Source organism: Gopherus flavomarginatus, chromosome 3 (assembly GCF_025201925.1).
Source record: "Gopherus flavomarginatus isolate rGopFla2 chromosome 3, rGopFla2.mat.asm, whole genome shotgun sequence".
NCBI classification, from domain to species: Eukaryota; Metazoa; Chordata; order Testudines; family Testudinidae; genus Gopherus; species Gopherus flavomarginatus.
The window spans coordinates 284,859,461-284,872,764 of record NC_066619.1 but is presented as its reverse complement, the minus strand read 5'-3'; the positions used below and the strand labels follow the sequence as shown (position 1 = coordinate 284,872,764).

At 40.4% G+C, this 13,304-nt stretch overlaps 1 protein-coding gene across 5 annotated transcripts in view; it reads left to right on the top strand.

Annotated features, from left to right (window-relative positions):
• Positions 1-13,304, top strand: part of ZNF638 (zinc finger protein 638) — a 66,798-nt gene that overhangs the window by 17,588 nt on the left and 35,906 nt on the right. For 4 of the 5 annotated variants that reach the window (XM_050943279.1, XM_050943281.1, XM_050943283.1 and 1 more), the window contains exons 4-12: positions 241-279; positions 2,502-2,809; positions 4,409-4,758; positions 6,352-6,498; positions 9,123-9,254; positions 9,603-9,661; positions 9,832-9,893; positions 10,478-10,528; positions 11,230-11,301. In XM_050943279.1, the coding sequence (XP_050799236.1) occupies positions 241-279; positions 2,502-2,809; positions 4,409-4,758; positions 6,352-6,498; positions 9,123-9,254; positions 9,603-9,661; positions 9,832-9,893; positions 10,478-10,528; positions 11,230-11,301 (1,220 nt within the window). The remainder of the gene's footprint in view (positions 1-240; positions 280-2,501; positions 2,810-4,408; positions 4,759-6,351; positions 6,499-9,122; positions 9,255-9,602; positions 9,662-9,831; positions 9,894-10,477; positions 10,529-11,229; positions 11,302-13,304) is intronic. The other variant, XM_050943278.1, reaches the window with a different exon arrangement.

Below are 13,304 nucleotides of genomic sequence, written 5' to 3'. Positions count from 1 at the left end.
CACATCACTGTCATATTTCTTTAACTAGCCTTATATGTATCGGTCATCCTTATTTGTTTTGGGTAATTAGGACAGAGTTTAAGCTAACATTAGTTACTTACAGTTGTTGCTGCCCCAGGACTTGAGCTTCATAACCTATTGCAGTGAAAATAAGTTAGGAACATAGTTCGAAATTTAATATTAGAGTAGTTCAGGTTGCAAGTTCAACTTGTTGCATTGACTATTTTATTTTTAAAACAGGTATCCTGATTGGAATCCTGAGGTCCATTCTTCAAAGAGGTAACTGCCTTTGAGAAATAAGGCAATTTTCAATTACTCCAACAATAAGAAATGAATACAATAATTATTTACTTTTCCTTTACCTAGTTTTCTGCTTGTAAGCAATAGCTGTGGTGCCCTTATGTTTTTATTGTACAATTACGTTAAGTGCGGGTTTTCTTATACTTGATCATAGGTTCTATACACAACAGCAATACTATGCTATTGGGGCTCCTCTTTCAGAGAAAAGTACAAGGCTGAGGGAACAGTCTCTGGAAAAGCATGGAGAGCAGTACTGTCTTGCTCAATATTGGATGTCTTTCTGGCAGATATCCTTTAGTCAAGCACAAGTTATTGGGCTCAGTAGATAGTATGTCACCATTACCTGTGGCCTGTGTTATATGGAAAGTCAAACTAGATGATCTAATAGTCTCTTCTGATCTTAAGATCTATGCATATATGAATTTTGAAGCAACTTTATTTGAAAACTGCAATCTCTACTCTTTTCTTGTTCTCTTAATTCTATTTATATTTCAGCACAATCAGAATATTCTGTTATTCAGAATTGTGTGTGTATTTTTAGCTTGTCTTGTCTATAAATCAGGAAAGAGATGGATAATTTTCTGTTTTCTGAAGTTGGCCTATGCCTTTTAAGCAAGATGTTTGCAATTTGTGTGGAAGTGATCATGAAATGATAGATTTGTCTTTGACAGGCTTACTGGTCTAGGGGAAAGGGAAGAAGCAATAGATGTTATATATCTTAATTTTAGTAAGGCTTTTGGCATAGTTCCACATGACATTCTTCTAAGCAAATTAGGGAAATGTGGTCTAGATGAAATTTACTATATGATGGGTACCCATCTGGTTGAAAGACCATAATCAAAGAGTAATTATCAGTGGTTCACTGTCAAGCTATGAGGATATATCTAGTGGGGTAACACAGAAGTCAGTCCTGGGTCTGTTACTATTCAATATTTTCATTAATGCCTTGGACAGTGAGTGGAGTGGAGAGTATGCTTATAAAATTTGTGGATAACAGCAAGCTGGAAAGGTTCCAAGCACTTTGGAGGACAGGATTAGAATTCAAAATGACTTTGACACATGAGAGAATTTATCTGAATTCAGCAAGGTGGAACTCAGACAGGTGCAAAGTACTTGACTTAGGATGGAAAAATCAAATGCACAACTCAAAATGGAAATAAGGAGCTGGGGGTTATAGTTGATCACAAATTGAATATGGAGCAACAATGTGGTGCATTTGCGAAAAAGGTTAATATTGTTCTGGGATATATTAATTTAGTATACAGCCTCACACTGCAGTGACAGCCCTTCTACCTTTCTCTCCCACTGAACTGTCTTCCCACTATTCCTGTCGTCCTCACATTTTGCATTTGCTACTTCCTCATCTGTTTCTGATAGGCTTGATATAGGAGTTACTAGTAAAATTCTATTGCTTGTGTTATATAGGAAGTCAAACTAGATTTTTATGGTCCCTTCTGGTCTTAGAACCTCTCTGAATCTTCAATCACCTTGCAGTTTTTAGCCACTAAATCAGTCTCTCCTGGACATCCTGTTCTTCCTTGGCTTTTGTGGCCTGGCCTATCAAAGTTTTCCTACCTCTGAGTGCTTTCATTGTCTCCTCAGGTGAGCCCTCTTCTCACCCTGGCCCTCAGGGCTCTGTTCTCTGTTGTGTCCTCCCTATATACTTTATACTTTGGCGTCTGCATCTGTTCACCCAAATTTAGGTAACATCTTTTTGCAGCTGTCTAATATTTACTTCAATCCTGGCATGTTGTCTTTGTTCATTCCCATCTATCTGACTGTTTTTTGCAGGGATAATGTCCTGTATTACCTATTACGAAACTCAATTTCAACATAGTCAAAACATAATTAATTCTTTTTTTTGATTGACCTTCTCCTCCTCCTGTTTCTGTTGTTGACAGCACCACCATCCTCCCTGTCTCTTATGCTCAAAACCTTGGGGTTATCTTTTTAGTTTCTTCTCCTTCTCCCTTCAAATGTTGTCACCTGTATTCTAGTCGCCTCTCTTCAACTCAATTCCTGGTACTTAAATTCCATTAAGGAACTTGTGTTACTGGAGTTTGAAGCACACTTACTCTTATCTCCGGTTTTAGTTTTATATTCACAAGTTGTTTCAACAGACTGTTTAAATTGAATTGATCCTTTTCAAATTAGATAAGGAACTACTTTGGGTAATCTGGTCATCTATCTTCATTTCACAGAAATGAAGGCGAGAGAAAAGAAAATCAGACCCCAAAGAGACGTTCCAACTCTGCTAGTCCTGGTCCTAGGCATTCAAGAGGATCAGGCTCTGGCCATATTCTTCGCCGATCCCGATCCCGATCCAGGAGCCCTGGCCGTTTCAGGCTAGCTAGACCAAGAAGTCGAAGTCCAAGGCAGATGCGTCGTCCTAGCCCTAGACACAGGTCTAGGTCACCACAACGATCTAGAAATCCTTTGAGGTGTAGTCCACGACCCCAAAGATCTGCTAGCAATGAATGGGCATCAAGGAGGACAACTAGGTCTCCAGGTAAGGAGATGGGTATTACAGTAATTAAAGGGCAAGCTTATCAGACTGAAACTTCGGTAATTTTCAGGAACTTTACCTGTCCTCGAGTCCACCTGCCAATTTGATTATATAGTGGAAATAGTGAAACTCACCGTTCACTAACTGCTGTCAAGTGCCTGGAATAATGCTGGAGAAAGGTGTTGTGTTTTTTTGTTTGTTTGCTTGTTTGTTTTTTAGTCTTTCATATATAAGTAATTTTAGGTGTTAATAGAAGTGGTAAATTTTCAGACAGTTATGTTTTGTAAGCTGCTGGTGTCTCCTGAGCCATGAGAACTGAACCATGTTTTAACAATTCCATACTTCAGCTTTCTTTTTCTCCTGCAAAAGTTTTTTTTTTTTATTTTTTTTTACCTCAGCAACACCTAAAACAGTGTGGAATGTCATCCCTGTACCATTTTAGCTTTTGGTGACATTGTTAACTGTTGCAGATTCTATGAAGGGCATCAGGTTCCTCACTCCTCATTTCATCTGCAAGATCCGAGGCCTGCCTTCTTCTAGCAGTGTCAGTAATAGGGAGAAGGGATTACACTGCCTGTTGAGAGAATATTAATTGTACCCCTGCTTAGCTCTTAGATCAATGAGGGGAGATTGGAGCAGAGAGCAGTTTAAGAACTTCCCTTCCCCAGCATAATAATTGCAAAGCTGCTCTGGCAACTGCAGTATAGAAGAGAGGAAAGAGGAACAGGAGGATGCACCGGCAAGGGCAGTAAATAGAGGAGAGGGCTAAAGGTAGTGTGGGGGGCGGGCAGGAGGGGAGATGGAGGAGGAGGAGGAGGAGCGGAGAAAACTATATTAAAATCTCTACTAATTCTTTCACACTTGAAATTGGCTTGGTGAATGAGCAGCAGGATGAGATTAAAAAAAAATTCTGTGATGCTAGCTGGAAGATTTTAGAAATATAAAGTACCCATGGACACTTTTGATTCTCTTCCTCTTCTCTGCCCCTTACTCCATTTCACCCAGTTTGAAAGTGTGTGCAGCTCTTAAAAGGTCATATTCTTTTGGACAACTGTGTATGCAACTTAGTTACCAAAATGGAGTTATGCTTGCCAAGGGGATATACTGTGTGGTTGGGGTGATTGAGGCCCAAAACTTAAGCTTTGTTTACACAAGTTTTTACCAAAAATTTTTTTTATTTTAATTATTTGTTTTAAGTTCCAATTAAAACAATGCTTGGGTATGAAAAATTCCACTGCAGTGTTTGCAATCCAAATGTTGCAGCTTTGTACTACTGCACACATTTAGGAATGGAAACTGACTGTCTGCTTCCTTTGTCCAGGCTATGAATGTATTGCTGAAAGAAAACAGGCAATGTTAATGGTAAAAAGTAAAGTTTTGTTTTTGCTACAGTTTTAATTATATACAATGATAAAAGGAGAACAAAGTTGATTAAAAATATTAGGTTCCTTTCTATCTTTTTCACCTTTTTTTCATAATTTTCCTTTGCACTTTTTCAAATTATCAGATTTGTTTAGATAAAGCAGTTTCTTACAGCTCCAGTACTGCTTGGGAAACTGATAAACAATGTATTATAAAAAAACCTGTTTTTCTTTTTCTCAGACAAAAAGGCAGACTTGGAGGCTGTAGTAAAAAGTTTGGGACCCAGTTTCGTTGCAGAGTTCAATAAACAGAAATCACTTCAAGCAGCTGGACAAGGGTCCTCAGGGATAGGAAAAGCATCACCTGCACAAGGGATTTCAGGGGTAGGGAAGATACATGGATCTGTGAAAAAGCCACTAAATGCTACAGGTCATCACAAGACTTTGAAGAAAGATTTATCATCTGTGCCTGGCTCAGCTGCTTCTAAAATGAAATCTGAAACTGCGGGGGTGCAAGAAAAGAAAGAGATGAATTTTGATGGGAAAGCTGCAAAGGAAACCAATGTTCCTCGTCCCGCTCCTTATAACAGAGTCAGTGTTTTTGTATTTTTCATTGTGGTCTTGAGAATTTGGTTATATAGCTCATCTTGAGAGAGATCATTTGGAAAAAGGTGTAACTATTCCCTTTAAATAGCTGGTTTGCTGGCTTTGTATAGGAGAAGCTGTAGTCTAAATGTAGCAGTTTACTACTTGCTAGTAAGTCTAATAAGCAGTACTGCAACACGGTACGTTGAAAGCTGAAAATTATTCAGGAGATGTGTATAGGTCATTCTGACCTCTGACTTTGACAGCTTTCTTAGCATGAATTCACTTTTCTGGTCTTAGAAATAAGAGCAATGCAGTATTGACCAATTAATATGCATTTCTGTGGTACTTTTTTCAATACTGACTGTTCCTTAGTCCTTATTCATTTATGTGTTTATTAACAATACTGTTTATTATGGTAGTGTCTAGAGGCCCCAACTGAGGGACCTCATTGTGCTAAGCGCTTTTATATATACACTTTCTAAGAGAGAGACCTTTTCCAGAGCAATTTACAACCTAAATAGACAAGACAGACAAAGTAGTACTATCTCAATTTTACATATAAGGAGCTGAGACACTGAGAGATTAGATCAGGGGTAGGCAACCTATGGCACGTGTGCCGAAGGTAGCACACAAGCGGATTTTCAGTGGCACTCACACTGCCCAGGTCCTGGCCACCGGTCCGGGGGGCTTTGCATTTTAATTTTAATTTTAAATGAAGCTTCTTAAACATTTTGAAAACTTTATTTACTTTACATACAACAATAGTTTAGTTATATATTATAGACTTATAGAGAGAGACCTTCTAAAAAACATTAAAATGTATTACTGGCATGCAAAACCTTAAATTAGAGTGAATAAATGAAGACTCGGCACACCACTTCTAAAAGGTTGTCGACCCTGGATTAGCTTATGTGCCCTTACACACATGGGAATCCTGTGGTAAAGATAGGAATTAAGCCCAGATCTCATGAGTCCCAATTGAATAATTTAACCACATGACCTCTGTTCTCATAAATTTGTTGATAGGCACCTTAAACCATCCATAAACCAGTGGGTGGTATCTGCAGAATATTTTTTTTTATTCTTATTTACCACTGTTTAGTTGTGATGGATGCAACCAATCATGCTACTAGAAGCAGGTAATTTCCCATCATCAAAGTGTACAACAAAGAGAACATTATATCTTTCTAAATAGGATAAATGTAAATTAAATAGACAATATCCAAATGAAACTAAATGACATTGGTAATATTTGGGTACCTGTGAAGCACCTTATGCATCATAAGACCAAACAACTTAAAAGGATTTTAAAACTTTATAACACTTTTAAAAACTAATAGCCCTAATATTCAAAGTAGAACATAATATTACAGTTACATTATACTGTGGTCCCACATCGTTTTACAAATAAGTTAAAAACTTTTAGACATACTTATGAAATAAGGGAGGGCAGATTTACAGTCTATCCTAATATTAAACAAAACTGCCAAAAGTTAATTTACCAGTCTATCTGTTTTTAAACTTGCAATGATTTTCATTCAAGGCTTTTTTCTTTTAATGTGTGTGGCTTAGAAAATTGTTGGTTGTTATTTACAGCTGTTGAGAGAGAAGCTTTTGAGTTGTGGCACAGTTCTCCATATATCGGATTTGCCGGATGATGGCTTTTCAGATCAAGATATTAAAAAAATTGTTCAGCCATTTGGTAAAGTTAGTGACCTCCTGGTGCTTCGCTCTAGAAATGAGGTAAGCTGTATTCTAAGGTGCCCATCGATATGTGGCATCTATATACCATACATATAGTTCCTTGAATATACATGGCTTGAAACCTGTCAATTCTCTTGATATGTCTACACTATGGGATTATTCCGATTTTACATAAACCGGTTTTGTAAAACAGATTGTATAAAGTCGAGTGCACGCGGCCACACTAAGGACATTAATTCGGTGGTGTGCGTCCATGGTCTGAGGCTAGCGTTGATTTCTGGAGCGTTGCAGTGTGGGTAGTTATTCCATAGCTATCCCATAGTTCCCGCAGTCTCCCCGCCTCTTGGAATTCTGGGTTGAGATCCCAGTGCCTGATGGGGCAAAAATCATTGTCGCGGGTGGTTCTGGGTAAATGTTGTCATTCATTCCTTCCTCTGGAAAAGCAACGGCAGACAATTATTTCGCGCCCTTTTTCCCTGGATTGGTCTGGCAGACGCCATAGCACGGCAACCATGGAGCTCGTTCAGTTTTTTTTTTACTGTCACCGTATGTGTACTGGATGCCGCTGACGCGATACTGCAGCACTACACAGCAGCATTCATTTGCTTTTGCATGATAGCAGAGACGGTTATCAGTCGTTCTGTACTGTCTGCTGCCATTGTAAATTGGCAATGAGATGATGGTTATCTGTCGTTCTGTACCGTCTGCTGCTATCATGGGTGCCCCGGCTGAGGTCGGCCGGGGGTGCAAAGGCAAAAATGGGAATGACTCCCCGAGTCAATCCTTCTTTATGGTATCTAAAAATAGAGTCAGTCCTGCCTAGAATATGGGGCACGTGTACTAGAGAACCAGTATATCAGAGAACCAGAGAGCACAGCCGCTCCATGTCAGATCCCGCAGAAATGATGAGCTGTATGCCATTCCCGGGGGGTGCCCCTGCAACAGCCCCACCCGTTGCTTCCCTCCTCCCCAACCTTCCTGGGCTACTGTGGCAGTGTCCCCCCCATTTGTGTCATGAAGTTATAAAGAATGCAGGAATAAGAAACAGTGACTTGTTAGTGAGATAAAATGAGGAGGAGGCAGCCTCCAGCTGCTATGATAGTCCAGGCAGGACATTAAGCGGTGTGGGGGAGAGGAGCCCAGCATCCCACTGCTATGATAGTCCAGGCAGTACAGAATCTTTTCTTTACACATTGAAAGGGAGGGGGATGATTGAAGCTCAGCCCCTGGTTGCTATGATGAGGATGGTTACCAGCTGTTCTGTACCATCTACTGGGAATGACCAGGAATCATTCCTATTTTTACACAGGCGCCGCCCCCCCCGGCCAGCCTCACCTGAGGCCAGCCAGGAGTACGCAGCAGATATCAAGCATGATTGTACCGTCTGCCTCCAGGGAGGGAAGCGGAGCGGATACTGCTCTTTACTGCCACAGCATCGCGTCTACCAGCAGCATTCAGTACACATAGGGTGACATTAAGAAAGTCAGGAAACAATTTTTTTCCCTTTTCTTTCACTTGGGGTGGGGAGTGGGAGTAAATTGACGAGCTATACTGAACCATGCCGGACAATGTGTTTACATTCTTGGCTGAGCTCCCAATGACTGTAGGTTCAAATACTTTTCGGAGACTGCTGTGGACTGTGAGATAGCTGGAGTCCTCAGTACCCCCTCCCTCCCTCCATGAGCATCCATTTGATTCTTTGGCTTTCCGTTACGCTTGTCACGCAGCACTGTGTAGCCTGGAGATTTTTTTCAAACGCTTCGGCATTTCGTCTTCTGTAACGGAGCTCTGATAGAACAGATTCTTCTCCACATACAGCGATCAGATTCTGTATCTCCCGTACGGACCATGCGTGGCCTGCACTGTGCAGGAGGTCAGACTAGATGATCATAATGGTCCCTTCTGACCTTAAAGTCTATGATTCTATGCTTGAGCTCTTTTTGGATTTGGGACTGCATCGCCACCCGTGCTGATCAGAGCTCCACGCTGGGCAAACAGGAAATTCAATTCAAAAGTTCGCGGGGCTTTTCCTGTTTACCTGGCCAGTGCATCAGAGTTCGGATTGCTGTCCAGAGCGGTCACAATGGTGCACTGTGGGATACCGCCTGGAGGCCAATACCGTTGATTTGTGGCCACACTAACCCTAATCCGATATGGTAATACCGATTTTAGCGCTACTCCTCTCGTCAGGGAGGAGTACAGAAACCGATTTAAAGAGCCCTTTATATCGATATAAAGGGCCTCGTAGTGTGGATGGGTGCTGCGTTAAATCGGTTTAATGCTGCTAAAATCGGTTTAAACACGTAGTGTAGACCAAAGTGTCCTAAAGTGCTTATAGTCGAAGGCCACCTAGCCAGTTTCAGCCATTAAAGATGCCATAAGTCATCTTGCAAGACCAGGCATGTTAGCTCTGTCAGTGTCAAAATAAGTCTTAGTTGCTTTCTGAGCTGAGAATTGTTGAATCATCTAGATATTTGATATGTTTTAAAAGTTTCGTCCTGTAAAACTGTAATCCAGATTTTTTTCAACAAATTTCCGATCTGTGTATATATATTCCTTCACGGTCACATGGTGTGAACAGACCTCCTAAAACAAAATATTATTTGGTTTTAGTTTTCAGCTGTATGGCAAATAATTAAAAACAAACTTGCAATTTATTTTAGGCCTTCCTAGAAATGAACTACAAAGAGGCAGTGATAGCAGCTGTGAAGTATGGTGAGACAGTGCCAGTGCTGGTAAATGGGAAGCGTGTGAAAATAAGCATAGCCGAAAAACCAAAAGCACCTCCTGGCCAGGTAAGCAGGATATTGGAGAATAAGGTAATGTTTTGTTGTTGGGTTCTTAAGTTAGCTTTAGAAAATGAATGATTAAAGCAACAGGTTTCTTTGGGGAATTAAGATTGGTATGGATCTCCATCTATAGAGGAACTGTAGTCTAAAACAAATATAAATGTATCTGATTCCAGCTCTTGCATTTCTTTGATTTTTTTTCCCATTTTTTCGCTTGCTTATGGACTGAAGATGAATATTTGTGGATAAATGTAATAATTTTTTTCCAAGCCATAGAAGATGTAGTCTGTAGTAACAGGTAGAATGTAGAGAATACAGTAAAGTTTTACTTCATATTCTTTCTATAAATTACAGGTCAAAGTAAGTCTAAAGAAGACTCCACAGAATGTAAAGAAAGCTGCATTGAGTACCAAGTAAGTGTTGACGTGCATGCATGGTACACACCACTTTTGCTAGTAATTCTTGAAAATAGTAATGGGTGGAAATCCATTTTCTTTCTAATGTTTTCACATTTGTTAAATTGGTTTTTAAAAACTTATGAAATCCACCTGTCATCTCTGATCCTGTTTCTTTCTCATATTAGAAAAGATGGAAACAGTACTACTACTAAGAAGACTAAATCTGCTACTTCAGCTGCTTCTGCAGGTGAGTTCTAGTCACTCTTTCTCTGATACTATCTCCCTTTCCTCCTTGGCTAATACGGGTTTACTTTTACTTACCCTTGTTGTGACTGAAAGCAGGCCCAGGAAGGGGCTAGAAAACAATTTGGTTTCTCCTTGAAATTTCCTCTCTTAATACAATCACACACCCCTTAAGAAAATAAATCTCTAACTCCTATGCTCCAATAGGTTGATCACAAGTTGTATGCTTTTATCTGTAAAAGGTGAGTATGGTATTTATGGTCCTATAAAATCAATGGGTTTTTTTTTCTATTAACTGTAATAGGCTATGGATCAGCCCCATAAGCAATAGCTGCCTCCAAGATCCATACCGGTGCTGCTCAGTTATTCAGCTGTCAGGAGGCACTGCAGCAAGTCCCGTATGCTCCCTTCTAGATCCCAGTGCATGCTAGTTCTAATCTGTCAGTGTTCAACACCCAACTGAAAGACTGAAGACCATTGCTAAAATAGGGCTTTATAATTTTTCACCACCAGGCTTTGTCATGTTTTTAAAGCAACATAGTCTTCTGATTTAGGATTTGTAATGACACATTTTTCTTGTTACTTCAGCAAAATTAACAAAAGCCGGACAAACCACAACAAAAGCAGTTAAACTTGCTGGTAGGTTTTAGATTTGTTTTAATGTACACTTGAAAGTAACTAAACAGCCATGCTGCCATGTACTGTTGTTTCATTAGCTTTCACAAGTGACTGTAAACAGGATTAGGACAAGTCAGTATTTGGATGGGAAACCAGTCAGATGTTTAAATATACATGTTGCTGTTGATTCAGTTGGTGGCACTCTCCTTGTGTCATTATTGAATCCAGTGCCTTAGTGGCTGTTTTTTCAGATAAGGTGTAAAATTGAGGTTCAGGTTACTTTTGGTCATTAAAAAATACAAGTTTTGTAAGAACAAAACCTCAATGTCCTAGCCTAATTCGAATTCTAGTAATTGTATTTTACTTGTCTAACTCCCTATGTGGTTACTGTTGGTATTCTTGCCCACTTGTTGTCTCCGTTGTTGTATTACTGTGCACTGTTAAATAGCTGCCTCTTTTTATTCCAGAGCTGGTTGCATTTCAATCATGGATGAAGTGATTCCTATGAATTGTATACCATTTTGTAATGTGTTTGGGAGTCCTTTAGGATTGAAATTGGTGTAATAATATCCACTTCTATTGAAGGGTGCTGGAACAGTTTTTTATAGCGGGAGTGCTGAAAGCAGAAACTATGTATTTGGTGGTAGTTACTACTTCAAGCCATGCCCAGTTCCAGCACCCCTGCTTATATTGAGTTCTTACGTTATGATTATTTTACTTAGGTAAACATGAAGTAACAAAGAAACCGGCGGTGCAAACAGATAGTAAAACTAAGAAAACTTCAACCACTTCAGGTAAGGCAAATGAGAATTGTCACTCTCTCAGTGAAAATATGCAGAAATTATTTTCCTTCTAAAACAGAAGTGCTTCAGGTTCTAAGGCAGAGTCCCAGCTTTTTCCCCCCTGGAGTCGCCATTGTAACAGATGTCAAGTATCAGAGGGGTAGCCGCGTTAGTCTGTATCCACAAAAACAAAGAGGAATCGGGTGGCACCTTAAAGACTAACAGATTTATTTGGGCATAAGCTGAAGAAATGTTTTTTTACCCACGAAAGCTTATGCCCTAATAAATGTATTGTTCTTTAAGGTGCCACCAGACTCCTTGTTGTCATTGAACAGATTGTTTGATAGGCAAGCTGCCTGGCACCCTTATGTTCACTCGCCTCAGGCCCCAGCCTGTTGTTGGCAGCAGTTCTTTTATGATGGCACCAGTGCTTAGGTGCTGTCTGCAGAAGGTGTATAACCCTTGCCTATAGGAGCAGGGAGGGAAGGTGGGTTTCAAGAAATGATCTGTTCTACCTACACCCGCATATTTGCAGTGGGAAGCTAGAGTGAAACCAGGGTCATTGAGTGATTCCCATACTCTTTTCTACTCCATTTCCCCAGATTAGTTTAGGTCATTCTGCTGCTGCCCTGCCCCTCCTCCAGTTTGGAAAGTGCTGTTCTAAGGAGTCTCATCTTCTCATCACCAACTTTGCTTATTTGAGAAGAATAGACACCTAAAATTCTAGGTTCTGATGCTGAACTGAGGCAAGAGTAGCATCCCTCACTGCCAGGAATTGGTAGGAAGTGCCTATAATTAATGAAGAGCATGCTTATCAAATTGCCTTTATCATCACCTGAAAATCTTCTGTGTGCTTGGTATTGTGAAAACAGAGAGATCAATTCTTTGAGTGGTTTCCCTATGGCCATGCCAGTTCAGGTGTGCATATACCTCTCAAGCCCTTGATCAGAGCTTTTGCCACTAGCAAAGCCGGTTTGGCCTACATGGGTGCCCTGTGCCTCCTCACGATGCACATCAAGTCTGTATAGGGATGCGCAGATGAACTGCCCGCAGTTGGCCTGAGATAGAGTTCTAGTTTGTCCACCTCAAGCATGCCTCAGCTATTTTGTATTCATTTATGGTTGTTGAAAATTAGTTATTGCAGTTAATTGTTAGTAGTGGTTCTAGTTAGCTAGTAAGAGGATAATTTTTTTTCTCCTTGCGGAGCCTTGTCTTCCTGGCGGGGAATGCCTGGCTTTCCAGGCTTCAGATGCTGTCTCTCCTGCCAAGAAGCTATACCTGTGAGTGATGGCCACACTAAATGTGTCCGTTGTTTGGCCAAGTCCCATGTCTCCCAGAAGTGCGATTTCTGCCTAGTTGTCAAGTCTAGGGCATGGAAGAACAGGGAAATTAAGCTCAGATCATTAATGATGGAGTTCTCACTTTGACCAGTGTCTGAGTCAGGAGTTCAATTAAATAGTTTTATGTCCTGTTCCAGAAAGAATGAGAAAATAGTGTGGGTGTTTTTGTTTTGTTTTGTGAGAGGAGGGGTCAGATAATCACAAATACATTCAAGTTGAGCTGGAGATGATCCCTAAGGCCTAAGACATCCATCTAACAGGAGTTGTATTCATAGATTCTAGAACTGGAAGGGACCTCAGGAGGTCATCGAGTCCAGTCCCCTGCTCTCATGGCAGGACCAAATACTGACTAGACCATCCCTGATAGACATTTATCTAACATACTCTTAAATATCTCTAGAGACGGAGATTCCACAACCTGCCTAGGCAATTAGGAACTGACTGTTAGGAACTTTTTCCTAATGTCCAACCTAAACCTCCCTTGCTGCAGTTTAAGCCCATTGCTTCTTCTATCCTTAGAGGCTAAGGTGAACAAGTTTTCTCCTTCCTCCTTATGACGCCCTTTTAGATACCTGAAAACTGCTATCATATCATCTCTCTGTCTTCTCTTTTCCAAACTAAACAAACCCAATTCTTTCAGCCTTCCTTCATAGGTCATGTTCTCAAGGCCTTTAG